The 24381-nt window shown below is 42.7% G+C and overlaps 1 protein-coding gene across 2 annotated transcripts in view; it reads right to left on the minus strand.

Annotated features, from left to right (window-relative positions):
• Nucleotides 1-3929: 3929 nt before the first annotated feature.
• Nucleotides 3930-24381, minus strand: part of GPR107 (G protein-coupled receptor 107) — a 32933-nt gene continuing 12481 nt past the window's right edge. The window contains exons 11-18 of one of the 2 annotated variants that reach the window (XM_027649789.1): nucleotides 23746-23819; nucleotides 23052-23169; nucleotides 21955-22085; nucleotides 20069-20112; nucleotides 12730-12779; nucleotides 11903-11986; nucleotides 10967-11091; nucleotides 3930-4739 (exon numbers count right to left, since the gene is read on the minus strand). In XM_027649789.1, coding sequence (XP_027505590.1) covers nucleotides 4643-4739; nucleotides 10967-11091; nucleotides 11903-11986; nucleotides 12730-12779; nucleotides 20069-20112; nucleotides 21955-22085; nucleotides 23052-23169; nucleotides 23746-23819 — 723 coding nt within the window. In that variant the 3' untranslated portion in view covers nucleotides 3930-4642. Of the gene's footprint in view, nucleotides 4740-10966; nucleotides 11092-11902; nucleotides 11987-12729; nucleotides 12780-17146; nucleotides 17327-20068; nucleotides 20113-21954; nucleotides 22086-23051; nucleotides 23170-23745; nucleotides 23820-24381 lie in introns of those variants that run through there. The other variant, XM_027649790.1, reaches the window with a different exon arrangement.

Below are 24381 nucleotides of genomic sequence, written 5' to 3' on the forward strand. Positions count from 1 at the left end.
TTAATCCAATTTAGAACAACATTTTTCAGCGAACTGACCCCAGGGAACATAAAGTAAGATTGCTTAAGTGCCTCTGGGCAGCACCACCTCAGCTTTCATGAAACATGGAGGTTACTGGCATAACACACAAGGTCACAGGTTTCAGATAGTGAATCCCATCAAATTCAAACATCACTGTAACTCCCACTCCTGCAGACCACAGCTCCACACTCTTTGTACACAGCTGAAAAACGGGGACATGCTGAATGAGTGAAGTGGAGGTCATAACACAGAATCCATAAAACACATCTGCTTTAAAGTGACAGCAGTCTGCCAGCTGGCATGGCAGCTCAAATTGAAGGAGACAAACCTACCAAAGGTAGACTGAAGCAAGGAGGATTTCCTTCCCTCTCCTTAATAGCTAAGCAACTCCAGTTCTCAGAGCTCAACAGAGCATACAAATACCCAAAATTTGCTTCAAAGTGGGCAGTTTTCAACTAGACAACAAAAAACCCCTCCTTTCTTGTCAATCTCATTGTCAATAGCCAGACTGCACTTCTCTTCTCTAAAAGGAGCACGCTGAAAGGAAAAAAGACTTAACATACTAAAAATCTTCCACTGGACTTCCACCAGATGTGCAAGCTGGAGTGCTTAGGACACACCCTTCCACGAGCAGAAGGAGTGTTACAGTGCTCAAGGATACACAGTGGATGCACACTCATGCCACAGAGAGTCCACTCAGCTTAGAAAAATACATCTTCCACACTACTTGCTCCAAGACAAAATACTGCAATGCAGCAAATTTTTTACAACATGCTCCCAGGGTATGCCAGCATGGAAATCCAGGGACAGGGCACTGAGCTGGAGAGAAACACTGAACAATGCACTGCACAGATCATGACACGCCGAGTTAGATGACAACATGAAAGAGCATCTTAATAGGACAGCATGTGGAGCTCAAACTGCTCCACTCTGAGCAAGCAGCAGCAGTGTTCCAGATGACCCCATTATGTCTTGCTTTCCTTCAGTAAGTCTCTTGATGAACCATCAAGGAAAACATTTTTCCAGCCTGAGGAATGCAAGAGTCTGGCAGTTGCACTGCAAGGCTCCCTCTGGAAGACACCCTGAACAGTGACAGCAGGAGGGAGGAGTGCAGCAGTGGCATGTGCATGTCATCATCAACAGGGATTTATTGGGGCATAACCTGCATTACAACTGAAGACTGAACCAATCTCATTTTTGTCTGCAGAGGGTGCTGAGTGCTCCACTGCAGCAACATATGGGAAAGCATTCCAACCATTTATTCTGAATTGCACCAGACCTGCTGTCCCTGTACTTCTGCGTCCTGTCAGCGTGATTGCTTCAGTTCCCCGCTTCAGCAAAAGGCAGAGACAGGATAGTAAGGCTGTATCCCAAAGCAATCTGTAATCCACAGCAGCTCCTCCAGCTTCCCTGTGAAAGACAGAGCTTCCTACACCAGATCAGCAGCTGTCAGCACGTGAAAGGCAGGCACTGATTATCCTGCCTGGGGAGCTCCAAGCTGCCGCACTCCACTCGCCCTGGAGTCGAAGTGCCAGTCCTGCAGTGCCAGTCCTGCAGTGCCAGTCCTGCAGTGCCAGTCCTGCAGTGCCAGTCCTGCAGCTGGGGGTTTGCCTGGGAGGGAGGGGAGGGAGCAGCCCTCTCTTTGATGCTTTGCACTGCAGCACAGTAAGTGAGAGAAGCACAGCTGCATCCTCTTCCATCTTCCACCATCCCACCGTCCAATCTATCGCACACCCCTGCAAGACACTTCCTGACCTGCTCTGAGGAATTCCACCAGAGAAAGTGGAAATTTACTGCAGCCGTTTCCAAAGAGAGAATTTTTTGGTTTTTGACTTGTACATGACATTCATTTTGCTTCCTAATGCCCAGGTTTGACCAGTTCCTGCTGCTTGGCATCCTGCACTAAGCACCAGCTGAAGCTGGTTGTAGAGCTGACTGCTGAAACTCCGGGCTGCACTTGGAAAAAGCTCTTCCAAAAAAAAATACTTCCGGAATACTGCTGTGACTTTTCATGCCAAGACAAAAAGAAATGACCCATTTTTTAGCCTTTGACTAGCGAGCCAGGGACTTGGCAGATAAACCTACACCAGATGCAACTTCAGCAAAAAAAGTGCATATGAAAAAGAGAAACCTGAGACTAAGGTAACAGCACTTGCCAAATTGTCAGCTCCACTGATGCTGAGGTATGGAATAGGCAGCTGTTTGGAACCAGCTCTGCACTCACTGGGATCTCAGCACAGCCCTCATGTTTTTGGGTGAAATGTCACAGCCATCAGAATTTCACATCTCATTCACAAAAGGAATTAACATGTTCTAGAGCAGCATCATGTCCAGATAACACTGTTACTGCACTTTATCCTTATCCCTTACATACCTCTCAGTCCCAACAGACTAAGCCTCCAGTGGGCTTCTCTGAACAAAGTGTACAGCCTGTCTGAGCAGCCCTTTGGATGCAGTGAGTGACAATTCCACAGGGACAGAGTAACTCTGCAGAGCGAGAGGATGAGTTTTCCAGGTATTGTATTTAAGTGTATGATGAGCTGGGTCTGCCTGTGTTTATGGTGCAATTTCTCACACCTCAGCTACTTAATATGCAGATTTATTCTTACAGAAGGTCTAAAAGGCCCATAGATCACCAAACAGCCTCTCTAGTGGTGTAGGATCTGTTCCCACTAAAACTGTCTCACTGCAAGGCAATGACAGCAAAAGTCAAACTATCACTGCTGTGATTACTGTGAAGTTATGGCTGAGGAGAAAAACAGAAGAAGACTCTGCACCCAGAGAACAGGGCTATTGTCATGCTTTATCTGAAGAGAAAGCAGTTTCAGGTATGAAGCAGGCAGATTTGTTTCTACCATCTCCATGATGCATAGAACCAACATCTGGGAAAAGTGGCAACTGGAGAAAGTGAAGCTGCTCCTCTTGGTACAGACTGCTCACCAAGAGCTCTGCAACCCCTGCTCAAAAGTGAGGAAGTGGTTCAAGATTCTAAAGGAAATCCTCCTTCTAAGCTTGAAGAATAAAATTACCTAGTGGCTAACAGTCCTCTAATCAGTTGTGCCCCAGAGATGTAGCCCCTTCAAAAAAGCAATTCCTAAATGAGTCCATAAGCAATGCTGGCACTTCCAAAGCTCTGAGGATGCCAATCCCTGTCAGTCTGGCAGAAGCACTTGGCTCAACAGCACCACATTTCAACACCCCTACAATCAATATTAAGGCTTCAGTGGGTCAGTGAGCTATACTTGATTTATTTTTCTTAAAGCTTATCCTCATTACATCAGTGAGCCACTTCCATCCTCCCCCGAATTAACAACCATTCTCACTCCTGCACCTATGACAGCAGCTGCCTCACTCACCACAGCAGGGACTACAGAGAAAATCCATGTGGCATTTGCAACATGACTGTAAAGACTCCACTGACAGTCAAGGCTTCCATATTCCCCTGCATTGAGGTTCTGGTCATCTTCTTTCCTGACAAAAAACATCTAGGACTGGGAGCTGCAGTTGCCTGGTTTTGGTGGCAATACCATTTTGACCAGTTTAGCTCGTCTCAAACAGCAGTGCCATTAATTCCTACATAGCCAGACAGGTACAAGTAGCCATCCAGAGAGGTCAGGTAACTCAGGATAATGGTGAACCAGAGATTTATACTGCAGTAAATTGGCTAGACAGATTTCCACTGGAGAGTCTGGTACTGTTTATACTGAGTCAGAAAGGAGAGACTTCTGAAATACCTTGAAAATATTTTATCAAGCAGACCAAGGTGCTCTGGGTCACAGCTTGAAAGTAAATGTTTAGGATAGCATGGCAGACCCCTAAAAAGCAAGCATCAGTCTTACACCTCTTATGTACTTCTTGTCAGGTGAGCGTGAGTCAAGAGAAACTCCACAGACAGTGGAGAATGTACATTAATTCTTATTGCACTGTGGGCTCAGTGCTTTAATGGAGAACAGTCACTTGTTTCCTGTACAGTAACACATCTAAAAACCTGGCACGTTCAGGTGGATACCTGCATGGATAAAATAAGATACTTATCACTTTCCCACTGGTGTGAGCAGTGCCAGAAGTCACCTCATCCAACACCCATTCAGTCTCTCAAATAACTGCAGTTGCTCCTACTCATGTTTTGCAACGTTTTGTCTAAAGGAGTGTTTATAAAAAGAAAAAAAAAATACTTACATCTCTTATCTTCTTTTCCCACGCTTTGTAACTCCTGGCATACATGTTACATAGTGTGTGTGTATATATATATATATGCACATTATATAAAATATATACTTTACATACACACTGAAGGTCTCTCTTCACATTAGCATTACACATTCTGAAGAATGCAACTGCAAACAATTCAGGCTGCAGAACCGATCCAGAAAGGGGGGGAAAAAAAAAAGAATAAGCTACCCAAAATCCCTAGGAAAGCTTCACACTCCTTGCAGGTACCAGGAGATCCCATTTTCTTATGATCAAAGGAACAGTTATGTTTCTGCACCGCTTTCCTCCCCCCAGACACACCCCACTCTGCCATTTCAGTGGTGGGAAGTGCAAGTTGCTCCCTTTCCACTGAGAGTAATATTAATAAATTAAAACAGTTCCTCTGAAAGTGCTGCCTTAGTCCAGTCCATCATGCCGTGCTTTCCCACTCGCCCTGGGGCTCTGCTGAACCATTCACCACTTTCTTGACCTTCTTCATGCCCTCCATTACTCCTGAAGTTGTCACCCTGGAAGGGAAGGGAGAGACATCAGCAATCAGACCTTGAACTGTAACATCCATTTCACCAACAGCCCATACTCATCCTCCTGTGCCTGTCAAATCACACTTCTCACATGTCTCTTTACCCAGACCGAGCAGTTTCCATGTTTGGAACTCTCCCGTTGCTCCCATTTTGCAGCCAGGTATCACCTTGGCCACAACACTGATGGGTGTTGGGAGCAAGGCCACTGTCCTTGAGCACCTCAAGGCCCTCCCCCCATCTATCATTAAACTAAGTCAGCAAAGAGTATTTACTCATACTTGAAAGAAGATAGCAGGGGTGGTTAAAGAGTTAAACCAGGTGTTTATTCACTAAATTTGAGCAGTTTGCTTAAAAAAAACATTTTGCTATACAGCTGAACACCCTTAGTTCTGTGCATTAGAGACTTTCTTCTGCATTTGCAACACTTTTAATAGGTACAACATAATACACAAATGCACATGCAGTGGACAGTGCCCCAAATGAACCTTATTAGCTTAATGCACACCAGCTCCTGTTAATAGCAAAATTACTCAATGAGCAGCAACAAAACAGAGGCGAGAGGTCATCCTTTTTATACCACCCAAGTCTGGATTTGTCATGACAATCTGACCATTGAGCTACAAAGCCTCATAATACCATTCAAACATTAGGCAGACTGAACTGTTTATCCAGGCAGAACAGCACCACTCCTCTCGGAACTGCCTTGGCTCTCCAGCAGCTCCTCTGCTGCTACACAAAACAGACCATTAGGATGCACAACACATTTCCTTTATTCTTTTCCACAATGTGATTCTCATTCCATGCAGGCATTTTTTCTTTCCCCCCCACCTCCCTCCCCCAGATGTGCTACAAAGGTTATTTTGGATGCTGAAAGTAAGAGTGCCAATAGCTCAATGCATTCCCAAGGGATGCCTGGAAGCATACACAGAACTGTCCTGTTCAAAGCTGCTGCTGTCTGTCTGGGTGTGCTTTCACCTGCTGTTTACCATGTCAGAATGCTTTATTTGATCAGAGCTGCTAACAACATCTTCACAGCATCACTCCAAGAGAAGTCATCTTCAGGTACACTCTTCTGATAATGCCCTTAGTTCCACATTAGATACCAGTTTCTGTTCATGTACTGTAAAAATAATTCACTCAGACTGCTGTGTTCAGTGACTCTCTAGCAGTGGCAGTACTGGGTTCACTTTAGAGTGAGCTTGTGCATAACAGGAAAGGGTCACAAGAGTACAAATAAAATAAGTTTAGTCCCTATTAAAATAAAAAATAAAAGTATAGAGAAAAATAAGCAGATTGCTTAAAGGAGAAAGATGGAATTTAATAACAAACATTTCCTAGAAGAGATCAAACTTATCAGCACAGAAATGTGCAGATCTCTGAAGTTATCCCTGCAGACAAAGGTTTCCCCACAGTCATAAAGCAAAAAATCTGGAGAAACATAAGCTAGACAAAAGCAAAGTAGATGGATAACTAATTGGAAAAGCATGTATTGAGACGTACTTAATGGTTTCCTGTCAAAAATGTAAGAACATTGAGTGTGGTTCCAGAGAGGCCTGTCCTGGGTTCACTTCTATTCAGTATTTTCAGTAATTGCCTGGGTAATGGAATAGAGAACTTGCTTATTAAATCTGCACAAGACACTAAGAGCTGCATATTGGAGAACAGGACTAGAATGCAGAAACATTCTGGCAAATCAAAGTGATAGTCTGAAAAACATGGGAGGATGCAGCAAGACAGCTACAAAGTTTACTCTTCAGAAACAATCAACTTTGTAATTACAGAATCAGGAGTAAGCATCCATTCAAGGAGGAGCCAAAGATTACCATGGACTACAAGCACAAATGAGCATCTAATATGCTGCAGCAATGCAGCAGCAGACATACTGGGATATATATAAAGAGGTGTTTTGCACATACATGACACTGAAGGAGTCCTAACACTTGACTCACAGCTAGGAAGATCCCACCTGGCACACAGCCTAGATTTCAGCACTGCACTCCAACACCATCACAAACCCACTGCACACCAAGGTGATGACAGAAGCGAGGAGATGTTACGGCTATGAGGGAATGATCCACTTCCCACATTTATGAGACAAACAGCTACATGTTGAAACTGCAGCCAGCTTCAGGTCAAGCCACGTCCTTTGTTACCAGAGAGGCCATTTGCTGTGTCCTGCACAATAACAGCAAAGAACTGGGAAAGATTTCAGTGTGGATTCTCCAACAGCAAAGGCTAAAGCCAATCTCAAGAGCACTGTTCTTGCCTCGTGACAAATGCATGAAGTAGCTGTGAGTCCTTCTTTTCTCAGATTGCCAATTCCTCTCCCTCTCAAAAATCAGTCCAGCCAACATGTTTTAGTGCCCAATAAAATAAGGGTAGCAGCACTGAGACCAAGCACACTGCAATCCCCATTATTGTCCTCAGAGCAGTCTCAGCACTTCAGTTCTGACCTGCAACATGGCAGGGAAATATCCCTCACCTACTCCCTCTTGAACTGCACTTCCAGCCCACAAATTAGCAGCAGTTGAAATGCAACAAATCCTTCTCACTAAACCATCTCTCTCCAGAGAGCATTTTTGTGCCTGTCAGGCATTTACAAATGATTCACAAAGGTTGTTCCCCAAACACTCCATCGTACAGTGCTGCAGAAATTTCATGTGTTTTATTTTTCTCCTGCATTGCATCCAAGGTATCAAGGAATGGCTAAACATCCACAAGTGTCTCCAGCCCTCCACACTGGTGCATCTCAGCTGTCTTGTCTCCTGTTTGTTTTATTTTATAGTCCAACAAGAAGCACTGCAACACTGGCAGCAGCCAGCCCTTACAAGCTATTGCAAACTGGGGTGAAAACTGATCAGCCATGGAACAAAAAAGCTGATCTCTGCAAGGGAAAGATGTGCTAGGTGAAGAAAATCACTGCTAATGGAGAGCATCATGAATCAGTCTGCCATGAAGCACAACCTGAGAGAAAGCAGAGAAAGGCAACCAACCAGGACGTCAAGTCTCAGCACAGAATTGGCTGCCTCATGATGCTGTGAGAAACTCCAGATCCCAAGGCAGCTCAGTGTTACCACAACAGTTCACTGTGTTGAGGCTGTTTCGGGTGCTAAGGAAAAGCAAAGTCTCCTCACACTGAGTAAGATGGATTTACAGACTTGAGAACAAAACCATTAATGGTTTCTTCTCCTGTAATTCCTCCTTCAGTGGAAATATCTTAACCCCCCGTCTTTGTATGAACATTCTCAACCAAGATCTGTAGAAGAGCATTTTGGTACCCAAATCCATGGCAAACTTAATGAGCTAATGAAATAAAAAAATAATAAAAAACCCCAACACCAAAACTCCTTCCCCTCCTCCCCTCCTTTTTCACCCCCATCTCATCTACTGTACTGTTTATATTTTTGTGTTCATGCCCCAGAAATGGCATTAGGACTGGAAGCCTGACAGCCCTTTCTGCCAAGTGTGGTTGCACCTTTTCAAGCAGGGAACTTTAATCTAACAAACTGTCAGTGATGAGCCCACGTCCTGACAGAACGGGCTCGAGAGGCTGCCCAGCACAGAATACACAGAAAGGCTCTTTGCTCAGGATGAATAGCTACTGACCCTGCTTGAGAAAGAACAGATTGGTTTCTAAGCTCAGGTCTAGCCACACTCTCCTCCCCACCAGGACAACTTCTATTGAGCCTGGAATAACTGAAGGGAAGGTCCTGTAATGTCTGTGGATTCTTTCTCCAATACAGAGGTGTGTTAGCTGAAAAGACTTATTACAAGTCACCTCTGCTATTCTTGATTTATATTTTATTCTTGAGAGTTACAAGAACTTACAGAGAGAGGAGTTGTGCCTTATGTTGCTTCTGTCACAGACACCTAATCTGTGGATTTTTCTTGATAGATTGCAGATTTCCAGTGTCCTTAACAGTATTTACATTTATTGCAAGATCAAGCTTTGTATAGTTTGCACTGCATGAAAACAGACACAAGCTAGAGAGCTGCTCTTAAAATGTCCTTTTTTCTGCTGGAAGAAAAGCAGGCCTGGAAAACAGGCTTGACCTCACAGCTTTCCTCTCTGCTGGCTCATAGAAATGTTGAGTCTAAAGAAACAGAATGCTTCTGTTTTAGAGTAGTTGATTTTAACAAAAAACCTCTGGGAGAGGAAAATAACCATAAAACCTGGCAATAAGACATAGCAGAGCACCATGAAGTCTGCAGGTTTTTACCTTCTCCCATAGCCTCTGAAGACAAGTGGGTATTTATCACATAAAAGGCAAAACACTCATGCAGTGGTTAGTCAGGACACTGTCAGGCACTTAGTCACCTGCTCAAATAATCTGTGATTTTCCCCTGCTCCCCCCAGAAGCAACACTTAATATTTATAAATGCAAAAATAGGACTAGCAAGACCCAAGTCAACAAGAAATTTAATACACTTTCAATGCAGTGCTTCACCTGTCACAGAATGTGTATAAACTCTGCTTCTCAAATAAGTGCAAACTTAACCTCCCTGATGGAGGTGGGGAAGGCAGAACCAGACACAGATTATACCCTGCCAAGTGCCCAAATGGAGTAAAACTTCTGGTGAATCAGATGAGAAAAATTCAAGCAAGGCTAAAGGGAACAACCCACAAGGCACAACAATGGAAACTCTCAAGGCAAAGAGCAAAACCCCTTACTAGGAAAAGGCTCACAAGGAATTCTGATCCTCAGGTTTCTAGTAACTCTATTTCACTGAATTAGTTCATTAAAATTTCTCCAGCTTATTTCTCTCAGATTCTCCTAAATTTAGCAACTTCTCCAATTGATTGAAATCACTGTATTTGAAAGGTGTCCTATTATTAGTCCTAAAAAAAAAAAAAAACCCAACCCACAAGCAAAAATTCATTAAGCACGTAATGCAAAGTTGAAATTCACTCCAACAGGCAACAAAGAAAAAAGCCCATTTTGGTACAATCACAAATCTTCCAGTTCAGACAGTGCCTTCCTGATGTCAATGTTTATTTACCAGCTGCCAAACTGAAATCAGTTTCTTAGATAACCACTTTAACACCTATAAGTGACAGTGATTTTAAGGTCACTACCCACTAGTTGGATTCCACTTGAAAAAATGACAGATTTTCTAGACCCAAAGCAAAAATAGCTAAGCATTAAAAAAAGATCTTTGTTACTAGCGATATTTCTCAGAAGTTCAACTCCTTAGATTACATTTGAGGCTGGATTCTATGACTCAAACCTCCTTGTAGCAATTTCCCAGTGAGATCCATTTCTTTCTGAGCTAACTAGGAGAGCGACCACATTGACTTTTTTTTGCTTCTGTATTAAAAATTGGAGAGTTCATTTATTTCACCCAAGATCAGGTAAAGGAGATTTACCAAATTGGAAAAACTCTTAGGAATAGGCTTGTGAGCCTGTACATGAATTGCAATTATGCATGAAATATATAACTACTAAAGGATTAGGTTGGCTCTGCTCCTATTAAGGCAGCAGAGTCTGTGGCAGTTATAGCTGTACCCAACACTCCTGGCAGGCTGAATTTCTTAGGGCAGTTTCTGTCATAAATTCAGAAATGCCACTCATTTTCTAAGTCCTCAGAAAATCACTGCAAAGCAGATGACAGGGACTTAGGTTGAGCCCTACTTTATCATTTCTCCAGACTTGCTCAGGTCCTGAAGCATTTGTGGTGCCTCACGGGTTTAGCAGGGAGGAACAGAACAGGGAAAAGTATCAGCAAAAATCCATCTCCTTGGCTCAGTGTTGCTTTAGATAAATTTTTGCAAAGCTACAGGCTGAATGCCAAGGCACCATGGTCATTTATGTTGGGTAGACTGGCAGGTCATTTTTGTTGTTGGTTTGGTTGTGGGTTTTTTTGTTTAAACATGAAGCATTAATGACAACCTGCAAGGCTCGTTCACGTTCAGTGACATAAATTCAACTCAGAAGCTTTATTACTTGATATTTTCATGGGCATCTTTTTGCCCCATGAAAAGCTTTACCAGCTTATTCCCCACTACTGCAATAGCCAGGTCAGAGGCTCCTATGCATAAATACAAATCTCTTTACACACACCAAACAGACACCTCATCTTTAAGCATGTGGGCAGACACTAATCTTTTTCAGAGAAGGATTTAGAGAGATTAAAGTAAACTGGCTTTAAACGTTACTTTTCTCAAATCAAGTGAAGAGGTAAAAAAAAAAGGAAGGGAAGGGGGTTCTTACACAGCTTCCATCTCCAGGTCATCCTCATCATCTTGAGAAAGCTGGAGATAAGGGTTGTCTGATGCTGGACGGAACTTGTACCCAGTGAGGACAAAGAACACGAGTGTGGCCATTTCATCCAGCAGCTGCAAGGGAAAACACAAGACTGAAGTTCAGTCCTGTAATGCTTCGTGGTCACACAACATTTCTCCTCATTCATAAGGTTCAAGGTTTAATGGCCAAGGAGCCTGTGCCATAGCAGAAATAAAGCAATCCCTGCCCTGTTATCGTTAATCCCAGGCTAAAGGCTGTCAAGCCCTTTGTTCTTTCAGCTTTCCCTGTCACTTTAAATACAGTTACAGTTCTATCCATCAATCCAGAGCTTTCAAAGAACTATGGCAAGACCTGGCTTTTAAATGAGGGGGGGGGGAAATCATCCCTAAGTTATTTGGTATTTTCAACAGTTAATATATTCCAAGGACTCCCTGCACAGTTACTTGGATTATATGTTAAGAAACCAAGTATTTAAAAGCCACTAGGCAATAAAGCCTGTAGATGGAAGAGCAAAAGCCTAATTCTCTGGCTCCCTGGGGCCTCAATTACACAGGGCAAACCTGACAAATTTTTTTTTTCTCCTTTGTATGTTCTTGATTAATTTCCTTCAGACATCTTTAAATTGAAAGACTAAAAAAAAATCAATAATGCAATTACTTTCAGACATCTCATGTATAATCCAGCAGGCTCACTGGACAAACATAAGACTAAAAATATATTCCTTCACCTTAAGCATAACATTGATAAAAATCAGGAGGAGACAGGGTGCAGCACTGTGCTTTGAGATGTTCTACTATAACATGAGGACCAATTTATGGATTTTTTTTGGTGCAGTTATATTTAAAGAATAATAGAGAAAAAAAAAGCCAAGGAATGGATGTATTTTCCCTTGTTGGCAAATACCTGGTACAGCCATTTCCACTGGAATGGAACAGCAATCTTTATGAGAATGGCAATGATCCGTGTGAAGTAAATGTAACACACAATCTGGGAAGGAAAAGAAGAAAGCGTGAGGAGAACAATAGCACCGTCCTTACAGAACCTTTTTTTTTTTTCCAGAGAAAGAGCTCAAGCAATTCCCAAACAACTCCTTATGTCAGACTGGTCTTATTATGCTCCTTGATAAACATGGAAGATATAGGCTGAGGGCTCTACTGCTTGTTCAACATCCAAGTAACTCCAGCTGTTGGTAACACACTCATGTTACAGCAGGAAATGCTTTAAGTATTACAACTTCATAGAACTTGAAGAATCACGACTGTAATTTATCACTCTTACCACTTATAAGAGCCTGAAATGAGGCTGTTGGAAATCATTAAGAAGCCTGTGTTCTCCTGGGAGATATACCCATGGCTCCCACTGACTTCATCACAAACTGCACACATGCATCTCAAGGCACCATTTGGTCCCAAGTTTAATTTTTAGCAAGTTTACAGTATGTTATTCAAGCCCATCAATTCAACTGGCAGCTCAAGCTGTCTCCAGAGGAAATCAGGAAGCATTACAAATAGCTGGAATCAATTTAAAGATAGACAGAAGGATGCAACCATTAGGAAAAAAAGGGAAGTTGCTTTTAGGATTGTAAGCCAGTTGACCAAGATGCCAAAGCACAGAGCTAGGAGCACCTCCACCACATCCACCAGGTGTGGTAGCTTCCAACAAGTATTCCATTTAAGGGTTTGAACAGCTTCCAAGTGCTCTGCATGCCTGTGTACAGGTGTTTTACTTACCATAACATAGTAATGTCTGAAAAGCTTCAGCTTTGCTAGGTTAATGGCAGCTATCAAGAGAAAACACAGAAGTCCATCAGAAAATTATTAAAATGAGACAGTTAATTTTTATGCTTGTCTGCAGGGTAGGCAAGTGGTCAAAACCAGGACTCAATCCCAGACTAGAAGGGTTTGCCTCACACCCCACTGGGCACTCCAAGGAGTGCCAGACTGGAGTGGACAATTGTCAGGGTGGGGTGAATTCTCTCTTAAAAAGGGAACTCAGATTGCTTTTACACTAATTTTTACCCCTGCAATATAGAGCCTTCCTCTACCTGTGTACAGCCAAGTAGATCAGTCACCTCACTCCTGCCAGAAGGGCCACACCACCTGACACCACCTCCTAGAAAATTCCTGTCTTTCTGGAGTCCTTGCTGACCTGACCAACTTTGGGGTAATCACAGCTCTGGGAACCACTGCATCTCGTTGAACTGCAGCAAGGCATTTTAACATCTAAGCAGGATGTTTGTGGCTCTGTCACAGTTTACAAGTGAAACGGGAAATCATCCCAACCAGTTATTAAATGCATGTGTTTCAGTCACAAGCTGCACAAGCCAAGGCCCCGGGCAAACCTCCGTGTGTTGGACAGATCCCATCAGCTGCAGGAGCACAGCAGACACTCATGTGAACGAGCTGAGGTCAACAACAGATGGAACAGCTGTCAACTCTGGTTTGAGAGTCAGGTTTTATACGTGCAGCAGGATTACGAACACAGACTCCTGATGCTTTTGTGACAACATGAGAGGCAAAGAGCCCAAGATATGTTGACAGCGTACAGAGGTGCAGCTTATAGCCAATGATACAAGCTGCCAGTTAAAAAATGTTGCCACATATTTACTGATAGTCCCTCCAAGCCCTCATAATGTATTTATCAGATGTGGAAGTGCAATACATTGTGCTTAAGTTCACCTGCACCTCCTCACAGAATTCACTCCCAGCACAGAGTTACAAAAGGCTGCATATATTTGCACATAAGGTCTTCCAGGCTCACAAGAGAGCAAAATACAGTATTACACATGAGGAAGAGAAGGGCTAATAGCTCCCAAAGAAACATTTCACTTCCTGTGACAAAAACAAAGCAGTTTTTCTTAAAGAAAGGCAACATCAAATGCACTGCTCCAGATAAACTCCTGTAGCTTCCCACTACAGCAACTACAATGAAGTCAGGCAACATTGTTATAAAGTTAATGTGTACAATCTAGATATCAAGAGTCCCTTTCCAGCTTATATTTAGTGTTCCATGAGAACCACTGAAAGCTACGGAACCCTGAGACAAACACAAACCCTCCTCCAGCAGAAACACTCCAAGAGCAGCACTTGACTAACACAAGGCATGATGACCTGATGTTAAAAGCTTTTCCCAACAGAGTTGGTGAAAGATTAAAATGTGCAAATATGCATTAAATCACGAAGCAGGGAAGCAGTATTGTCCTATTTAAAGGAGAGCTGCATTAAGTGTGACCATGAAGATCTTGTGATTTCCCCCACACCGGTTTGCACACAGAAGGATCTATTTTGAACTCAACGCATCCAACTTCAGGAACTGCCACCAGCTGGTGCACTGACAGACCATGAGAATTACCAGGCTTTGTAGTTTAAGGAACACCAACTCAACAGCTGTGATTCAAACTGCCAGTCCATCAGTGCTTTACAGTCAACAACAGCGAGCTGGGGAGTCATTTCTGTTGGATTCATGCAGTGCAGAGGATGAAAGGACAGCAAAGACAAAGATCTGGCTGCCAATTGAAGTGTCACCTCTCCCAGTTGATAAAGCACAGCTCAAGATCTCACCTACTCATCATGCTAATCAATACCAAGGAGTCATAAGTTGGTATATCCACCCATCCAGAATGTCTGAGCATAGGAAAGAAGGGTGAAGGAAGGAAAAAAAGGCAACCACCACCAAGCAGAAAGGCAAAAAAGTCACCTGTGGGAGCTGGCTTGCTGATTTATTAGAACCAGGTGCTCTCTTCTAGCTGCCTCAACAGCAGAAATACTTCTCTCCACTATCAGATACTCAAGTCAGTATTAATGCATGTCTACAAAATTCTTCCTTTTTTTTTTTTTAAACAACTCAAAAGTTACAGGACACACTGTTCTGGAGAAAATCTCAAATCATCATTGCTTGGCATCAGCAGCCTATGAATTGCTTCTTCACAGGCTGAACGTGCTCCAAGCAGTAATATTTGAGTCTTGCTGTCCTGGACACTTAAAGACTTCTGTTCACCTCAGCCTGGCAGCCTGGGCACTGACAGCAGCACTTGCAGGGAGTGAGGCTTGGCCAGCAGCTGTCACTTAGAACTTGAATCACTTGCAGCCCCAACCTGTAAAGCTGTGATAACACAGCAGCAGACACAGCAGGCAGCAAAGGTTGGGTAAATTTATGTTTCGAGTATGATAACCATTGTGCAAAGAACAGTACTTAACTGCAGAGAAGGGAAAAAATAAAATTAAAAAGACTTTCTACCAAAGGTTTTACAAATTAATTCATACCTGAGTTCCATCTCTTTCATAGAGTAATTAAAAAGATGAAAGCCATCCTTCCAAGAAAGACTTATAACATCTATACCTTGCTTCCCCTCAGTTTTCCCTCTCTATCACCATTTACTTTAACAGTTTGTGTCTGCAATAGCCTGATCTGCATCGACCAAAACACAGCACACCCCAGTATTTTGATAAGCAGTCTCTTTTTCAGATTGCCCCTGTGCTAATTTCCAATGCTGACACTGCCTGTAAGATGGAAAAAGGAAAGTTGGACCACCACTGCAGCCCTGCACACCACACCATAGCTTTTTGATGAATACATCTGACCTTTTCAGAATATATATGTACTAACAATCCCAGGACTGCAGCTGAGGGCACAGGGAACTCAAGCCCAGACAATACAGTACAAAAGGCAAACCATAATGCAGCAAGAGAACACACTCAAGTACAGCTGAGAATATCTCTACAATGTTTTGCTTGCTCTGCTCACTCTGGTGCATTTGAGATGTGATCTGTGCCATTATCGAATTGCAAATGGAAGTTTTCTATTCTCCCCAGTGGTGCAGCACACATGTAGATCCAGACCTCAAAAAAGCAAGTCTGAGAAGTGTGGTTCTACAGTCTCTAGAGCACTCTGCTTAAAAGCACTCCTGAAAGAGGAGGTCAGATAGACACAGCAACACCCAGTGTCACGCATGAGAAGGTGGCACAGACTGGTTCATCTTGAATATCCTGGAATACATCAGCCATTTGGCACAGAAGGTCTCCACCAGGGTCAGATGAAAGTCCAAAGTACAGGATAAGCAATGTATCTCCAACATGCAGTTACCACATCAACCCTGGACAGCACCTGGAAGTGGTGTTGAGCTGAGCCAAGCAGAGGCTGCTCTGCACACTCAGGACCAGGCTCTTTGTTCACAGCACTTTCATGGCACAGCAGCAGGAAGACACTGAAAACTGCAAGTGGTTTTTCCTGCCGTGGGGGCAAGCACAGGAGCACCAATCATTATTTGCCCACTGCACAGAACACAGGGATGTTGCCTGGGAGCTACACACTGCAATCTATTTCCCCTAGTTCTGCTGCCAACCATGACATGCTGCAGTGCCCCAGGAAAACAGCAAACCACGATTTGACTGTGCTGTGTCACATTCTCCTCACACAGTCACACACAGAGGTACCAGCAGAACAAACTGCAGCAATGTTTTCAACCCCCATTCCTCCCTCAAACAACAGATGACATGATGACTAGAGTGGGTTATGAGACTTAAGAGGTCCAGTGACCAAGAACTTGGTATTTCAAACAAAATAATATATAAATAATATATATACTCCCTCTCTTTTCTCATGATGCCTATAAACAAGGTGGTGGCAGTTGAGCAGCTTTGCAGCCTGAAGGATTCTAGGTCAGTTTGCAAGGCTGATTTCCTTAAATCTACATGTCTGCAAAGACATTTGCAATGCAGATCTAGAAATGGACAGAGAGCACAGGCTCCCATCTGAAGGAAGATATAGTGACAGATCAAAGAGGTGTAGCTGAGCACTTGCTTAAGTCTGAAGGTGGCGATTTTTAAAGGGGAGGAAAAAAAGCTTCTAAAAATGGGATGTTTACACCCACTGCTGTGCAAGATAAGAAGCCTGTGTAGGTCAGACTTACTGCTTTAAAGATCACCTTCAAGGGAAAAAAGCAAACAACCAGGCAGCTCAAACTGAGCTGTATCACTCTGCCACGTCTACTCTTCACTATCAATCCACAGCATCTGCATATGTAAGGTCTGCCCAGATAATGATGGCTTTAGACCCATTCCTCTAGCTTTTGTACTTTAGAATAACTTAAAATAAAAATAATCTGGTTTAAATGACTATCAGCTAGTAACTCCAAATCATTGCCACTTATAACAAGCCTTTTTATTAATTGTACATTGCTAAAACAAAGGCCTATGGCAAGCACAGCCCTGAGACTAAAGGTCTGGTAAATCCAACCTGCCTTCTGCTTCATTCTGAGTCCAGTCACATCGCAGTCACGGCTGCACTTGACCCATGGCAGTGCTCTCTAATAAACAGGGGAAAAAGCAGTTGGAAGAAAACAAGACAAACAGTCAGGAAACACCACCAAGATACCAAGCCATAAAGTCCTGGAGTTGCTAGTTCTAACAGATGCAAGGAAGCAAAAATAATTTCCCTTAGGTCTCTCTCACTGGCAAGGTCACCAGAAGACTCAATGCCAGGAAAAATAACTAGTGAATGTATAGTATGTAATTCCCCAATACACCTAATAAGTTAAGGAAGCTACAGGGAAAACAGTCTTTGACTAGACAATAAATCCCAGCAGGAAACAGCCAGTCCAACAAGGACTGTTTGCATAAGATCCAGTTCTAACCACAGGACAGGCAGTGCAGCACTTAAACTGCATGAGAGGATCCAGTAATTTTTACTACTTCAGGAGAAAACTACCTTCAACAGCAAGAAAAAAAATGCTGGTGATTTGAGAGTTTGTGCTGGTTCTGTTCTTCATATGAGAAGCTGAGATACCGAGTAGCACCTCTGCAGAACAGGGCCTCCAAGGGAAGCCTCCAGAGTAAAGAGCATTTGGTTCTAGTAAAGACTGTTCATTGATAAGCCTAGCATGAATGATTTTACATTTTACAGTGCAACCAAATCACTTTTGGTTTTCTCAACAAGACACACTAACAGCATGACATCATTAGGTCACATTCTGCTTCTGGCATCACATTGCCATCCACTTGCTCCCCGTGGGCTCCTATCAACAGCCTCTAAATAGTCAAAACAGATTGTGTTTCACAAGTGATTCCCAGCACTGTGGCTCTCCTGGTCACAATCTGCTGTCAGCCTATGCAATGTTTCCCCTGAAAATATTTTCCTTAGATATTGTTTTATTATTAGTGTAGCATAACACAGTTGCTAAGTCCCTCTCAGCACACAGTCACTGAACTCGCAGGATCTGCACAACCAGATGGCAACACCAGCAGGTAAAGCTGGTAACAGCAGTAGGTGATCCACAAGCAACATCCACGATTTAAAAAGCATCATTACCCATGGAGAACAACACAATACAGAGGACTAAAACAGCCCTTAAGGGCTACTGTGCATAGCACTGACTGACTGTAAAGAGACAGCCATTTCCTCTCAAATTAACGCTTTCTTTTCCACACCACAGTGCATCCTTCAGAACTGCTTGGGTTTACTCAGATCTGGGTTCCACCGGTTATGAAAGACAGGGGACAGGTCCAGTCTTGATGCTGAACATCTTTTGCTGTTAGCCACCTCTCCTTCACTCAGGATACTTGAAGTTAAGTAAACTCCATAGCACCATCTTGTGATAAGAACCAAGGTAGGCACGGGGAGATTACCTGGGGCCACACGGATCTGGAACTGGTGTCTCGGTTACATGCACTAACTGCTGTGTGCTCAGTGCCAGGACAGTCAGAGCCATTGCCACCCAGGGAAGAACCAGGCCTGACATATGTGAAGTCCTCTGTTCAGAAGAGACTGCTTCAAGGAGTATTTAAATTTTAGCACTTTTTAACAGTAAGAGCATAAATACTCCAGAACATATGCTCAGTGCACAACATATAACAAATTCATCAGTGAATGTCACTGGACCCAAGTGAACACATTGATAATAAATCTACCAAGAGCATTCATGTTACATTATTAAAACTGACCTTTTTTCACATTTGTTTCTATTAGAAATTAATAATTTTCCACCTTTAAGTTTGGAGGGGGGTTTTTTGTGTGTGTAGAGGGTTGTTATTTGTTTGGATTTTTTTTTTTAAACAGCTCAGAACATGAAAAAAACCTCAAATTCATTGTAAGTATGGTTTCAATTTAACAGATGGCAAAAAAAACCCCTAATCTGTGGTCTGAGCAGAGCTGAGTTCAGTACCCAGCCTTATACTTCACCTACAGAGATAATCAGCAGTGAAATGCAAGAGTGGCAGTGAAAGCCAAGGAAATGGTTGGAAGAAGTATCCAGACCTGGGAATACATGTCCAGAAAGAAAAGACAAGAGTTAAAGGACAAAACTGGGTTAAAAAGCTGTTGCCAACAAATGACCTTCTACAAAAGAAACTTCCAAGAAGAATAAGCCACCAAATGACAGAAGATTGAAATGGTTGCCTGCTTCCAAGGAAATCAGAGTATGCTCCATAGCTTGTATCTGAGGAACTAATTGAGAAGTGAGCAGATAAGGCAGGAAAAGCACACACTGCAGCAGCTGTACTTGGGTTGGCCTTCCATCCATCACCTCATTTTCACTGCTACAATAAACATCACTCCACTTCCCACTAGCAGCCCTTGGAGCTGCTGTACAAACATGGACAAGTCAAGAACTGTGCTACACTGAATGCCAAGTTAGGTTTTGTTTCATAATGAGGTTTGTTTCCCTCTATTCTACCAGGAACAGAGTTCTGCAGAGATCGAAATAAGGGGGTCTAGTTAGACTAATAGTCAGCAATTCTGGAATTCGTTTCTAGTTCTGCTTCTGAACATTCAAGTGAGAAAAAAATGGCAAATCTGTCAAGATGATTTGCTCTAGATGTCATGTTTAGCTCAAGCATAGAGAGCTGTGCAGGCAGCAGAGAAGGAGTTACACATAGCAGCTCTGATAGTCAAAGCAATACATGAAAAAGGTCATTTTCCAAAAGCTATTCCCACGAGCCCACTGAGGAAAAGCAGAGTGACACTAAAATAGTGTAGATTTATAGTTTTTAGTTTACATATTTTAAATTAGCATCACATGTTTGAAATTCTGGCATTATGACATGAGGCATAAAGCAGAAAAAAAAGATTACTTGCCTTTCCCATCTGTTGCTGAAGCCTCTTGTAAATGTCTTATTGACCTGAAAAATAAAAATAAAGAATAGATTAGCTATAAGTTTTACACTCCCTTTCCACTGTAGTCCTCTAGATCACTGACAAGTTTTGTTAGCTCTTTATGGTTGGGGTGTGATCAGAATTAACTGTGCTTGGCACTGCACATGCTTCACCCTCATGCCCCCAGCTCAGGCAGTTAGCTTGAGTATCTCTGTTTCCTTGGGATTAAGAAAGCAGATTGCTAAAGCCCACTTCAGCCTACAGAAAGGTTTGTGGGAGGGAGGGAGAGAGCAGAGTGAGAAACTGGGGCATTTTCCAGCATAATGCTTTCCACTTGTAAAATAAAGCTGAGCCACTCTTCAGAGAACTGCCAAGCATTTGGCATCTTACTGCTCTTTTAAGCTCTTTTCATTTAAATAGTTGATTACAGCTTACACATCTACATAGGCAACTTATGTAACAGAAACTACCCTGCAGGAATGGAAATCCAGGGGCCAAGTCTTAGTCACCTTGCTCACATGAATCATCCCACCAGCTGCAGTGACACTACGCAGATGAAAAAGGGGAAGGATTTTATGTCAGGGGCTTCACTGCCAGTTTATGTTGGCACCATGGCAATGCAGGAACACTGGTTGCACATTTTAAACAGTCATAGGACAGGTCACCCAAATGCATTTCTTCTTCAAATACAGTTCCTTCATGGAAAGTGAGTTTTGCACCAGCCTATCACTGGGTTGGACACGTGGATTTCAGTACTAGGCAGCAAGAACTGCAACTGTAGAAGTCACTTCTGTCATAGGAAATCAGAGTCTGACTACAAGTAAAGTTGTTATCCCTGCAATTTTATTTGCCATACCCAAATATCTCAGAGCTGCAGCATTTTGACTGGAGAGGAGGAAAGGACAAGCGAGTAGGGCAAATTTCTTGGAATACATTTCCCAGCCTTGGCAGAAGGCCACCAGGACTGTGCAGGGCTCTGCCTTTCCACAGAATACAATGGGGAAGGGAAGGACAGCTGAAACCCACCATCACAAGTCAACCTGAAGCTTATTTCCATCTACTGAGCAACAGAGCTATCTAAAAAATTAGAGTAACACCATTGGGAGAGACGACACGTTACCAGACATTTGTATACATTCTGCATACATTTTGCATTTCAGAAAAAAACAGATACTGAAGAAAATAGAAGAATATTCTGTGTTTACTAACCAAGGAGACAGAAGCTTCTTCATATCTTCCTTTAAACCCAGCTGTTTATCCAATTAAGACAAAATGCATTTAGAAGATAAATGTTCTGGCTAACTGGCAAGAAGCAACAATAGTGTTTATCTGAATTATCTGCGTTTTGGTCGGGTTTTATATAACCAACATTATTCCTTGCCAAGTAGAGTGGAAGGAAGGGCGGGGAAGTGCTCCCTGTGGGATTATTTCTTCTCAACAGTCAAATAAACATGCAGCTACTCTGCTTGAAGGCAGCCCTGATCTTAGACAACAGTATTGTCTTAAAATTTAGCAGTCTAGTTTCTAATCTCAGTCAGTGAAGCAAAATCCCATCTTTCAATTTAGAGAATCAACACTTGTGCAAAATTCCAAGTTTCAAAAGCACTTAAAGCCTGCACTGTGCTGGTCACATTTACATCACTACCCACCTTACCTTATCCCCAAACCAGTGTCTTCCACAACACCAGACTGAAGTGTCAAAGCTTATAAAGTTTAAAAAAAGACAACAGAATGCTTGACTCCACAGGACCACTGACTCCTTTTGCTTTGCAGTATCTGGAGCTCTAATGAGCTGTCAGTGCCCATTAATTCAGAAACAGCTCAAGCCACCAGGGCTCTGCAACCACACAACACATACAGCAACTCACCATACCACTGGAAACAGGATGGCTCCACAGCACAGCAAGTCTACCAGGAAAAGGATTTCTTTCCACAGGCCATACTCAGTCGTGCCCTCCTCTGTTGACTCTATGATAATGTACGCCACGTTCGCCAGCACCTGCACAATGAGACACCTTCCATGGCTTCAGAAACCTCCCAAGGAGACACCAGATGTGTCTTGCCAGTTCAGCAAAAGCCCACTCAGTAACATCAATACTTTTTCTGCAGCTCTACATCAAGAAGTCACACGTTCAGCAACATCTTCACAAGGTTTACAGGAAATAAAACTGATGGGGACTTATTCCTGCTGACGTTCAGAAAATAGTTCTTTTGTTATATACTGTGCTGAATCTACTGATCTATATATCAGTAGAGAAAAAGAGAGCAAAATCTGATTGTTTTTATATATAGAAGCAGGACTCTGCAGAAGCAAATACAGACAATAGTTTAAGCACATAATTCTAAATTAAGCCAATAATTCAGACAGGTCATCAACCATTTTTTGTACTCCACACCTGAGCTCTGTAAGAGCCTCAAACACTAATTCTATACTTCTGGTTTTGCAGCTGGGTAAGGGATTTCACCAGGAAAGGTCAAAAAACTGTTCTATCTACAAAAAACAGAAGTGCTGCTCTCCTGTGTACTTCAGTTCCTGGACCAGGAGACTGATCACTTTGAACGCACTGGGAATGTTTCCCTCAGACCCACCAGGCCTACAAGTCTTGGTTTTCTCATTTTTATTTCCAGAAGTCACTCAGGAGACATTTCAGAAGTAACAGCTTTCATTTAATTTCTCTGCATTGTAGTTTAGTACTGTTATCCAGCCCAAATTTTGTCCCAGAATGAATATAGCCCCTTGTTCATTTGCTGAAACTATTTGATCAGCATTACCTCATGCTCAATATAAAGGGAAAAACAGGGATTACAGAAGTAACTTATAGCCCAGGAAATTCCAGCTCAACTTATACTGTAACCAAACCAAGCAGTAAATATATGATATTATGCAAAGTTCTCACAGCCTTTTCCAGTCTGCAAAAGCAGTTCTCCCACAAGACAGGAAATATCGACACCCCTCAGTCCTCACCTGAAGTGGGATGACAATCATGAAAATTTTTTTGTCTTTATCTGACAGGATGTGTTTAATGAAAGCCCAGCCTGTGCCAATGAGGGCAATAGTGATGAACAGAAGGGCACCCTTCAGTCTGCAAGAGAAACACACACTGCAGTGAGAGACTTTATCACACTTCCTCTTCTGCCCAGGTTCTCTCTCACAGCCAGTAAAGCCACAAACCCAAACAAATGCTTTGCTATTCATAATTTTGGCAAGCACTTATCCATCCCACAATAGTGAAGCAGATGTACTTGCCTACAACTGTGTACCACAGAGCAGTATTAGGCTTCATTCACAATTGTCATTAAATGCAATCTTTTCCTGGGGGAGTCATCCATTCACCATGGTGAACAGCAGCAAACACAGGCAGCTGTGCCCTCTTACCATTCACACCAAGAGCAAATTAGATACTTGAATATTAGTGTGAACAAAGGAAAGCAAAGCATTTGTTATCCTTTTACTCTTCCACCCACAGAAGTGCCAATCCTCTGCAGCTGCCCTCTGTAAGTGGAGCTTTCCCCTTCACTCAGGGCTGATTGCTGATTCTTTGGTACTGTGGTCTGACTGAGAAGACAACAATTTCCCAGTTTGCTCAGGAGGGAGGCAGCCCCACAGGCAATTCATTCTATTGTCTGAATCTATCACATCCATCTTCTGACATACTTACAGGTGAGTGATGTAATAAACAACAGCCCAGCCCTCAATGGGAAATCCCTGAGAAGAGATGTAGTGATAGTCGATCTGGAAGCAGAAAATACAGCACTTGACAAGCTACTCTTCAGCACCCTACCCTCTGTAAAACAGATCTGCCTGACAACCACTTCGAGTTTCATTTTCCAACCAGTGTGTGCAAACCCAGCTCTGTCACATTCAGAGATCACTTCCTCCCAACTCATTCCAGTTTTGTTTAGCAACGAGATCATTTCCACTTGCTGTATTTCTTAATAGTTAGTGGATGTATCTCGTACAATCTACATCCTTCCCACACACTCCCATGCTTAGCTATAGTGAATCAACTGCATTTGGAACCTATTTATTCATTCATTGTTCATGTTCAGTTGCATTCCCTGAACTAGGGGCTTTCTAGTGTCACTGGAAGCCAAATTCACTTCATTAGACTCCAAAAATATTTGTAGCAGCTATTTTGCCAAGAACATGAAGGTGAAGATCATGGCTGGCATAAACACTGAAGGATTAAATGATTGCCACTACCTTTGTTTATGAGATCTTTCCAGTGGAAAGGCAAAGTCAGTACATTTCTGAGACTTTATCTATTGAAAGTCTTAGAGCTGATAAGGTGAGG

Source organism: Corapipo altera, unplaced genomic scaffold, assembly GCF_003945725.1.
Source record: "Corapipo altera isolate COAL_440 unplaced genomic scaffold, ASM394572v1 268, whole genome shotgun sequence".
NCBI lineage: Eukaryota > Metazoa > Chordata > Aves > Passeriformes > Pipridae > Corapipo > Corapipo altera.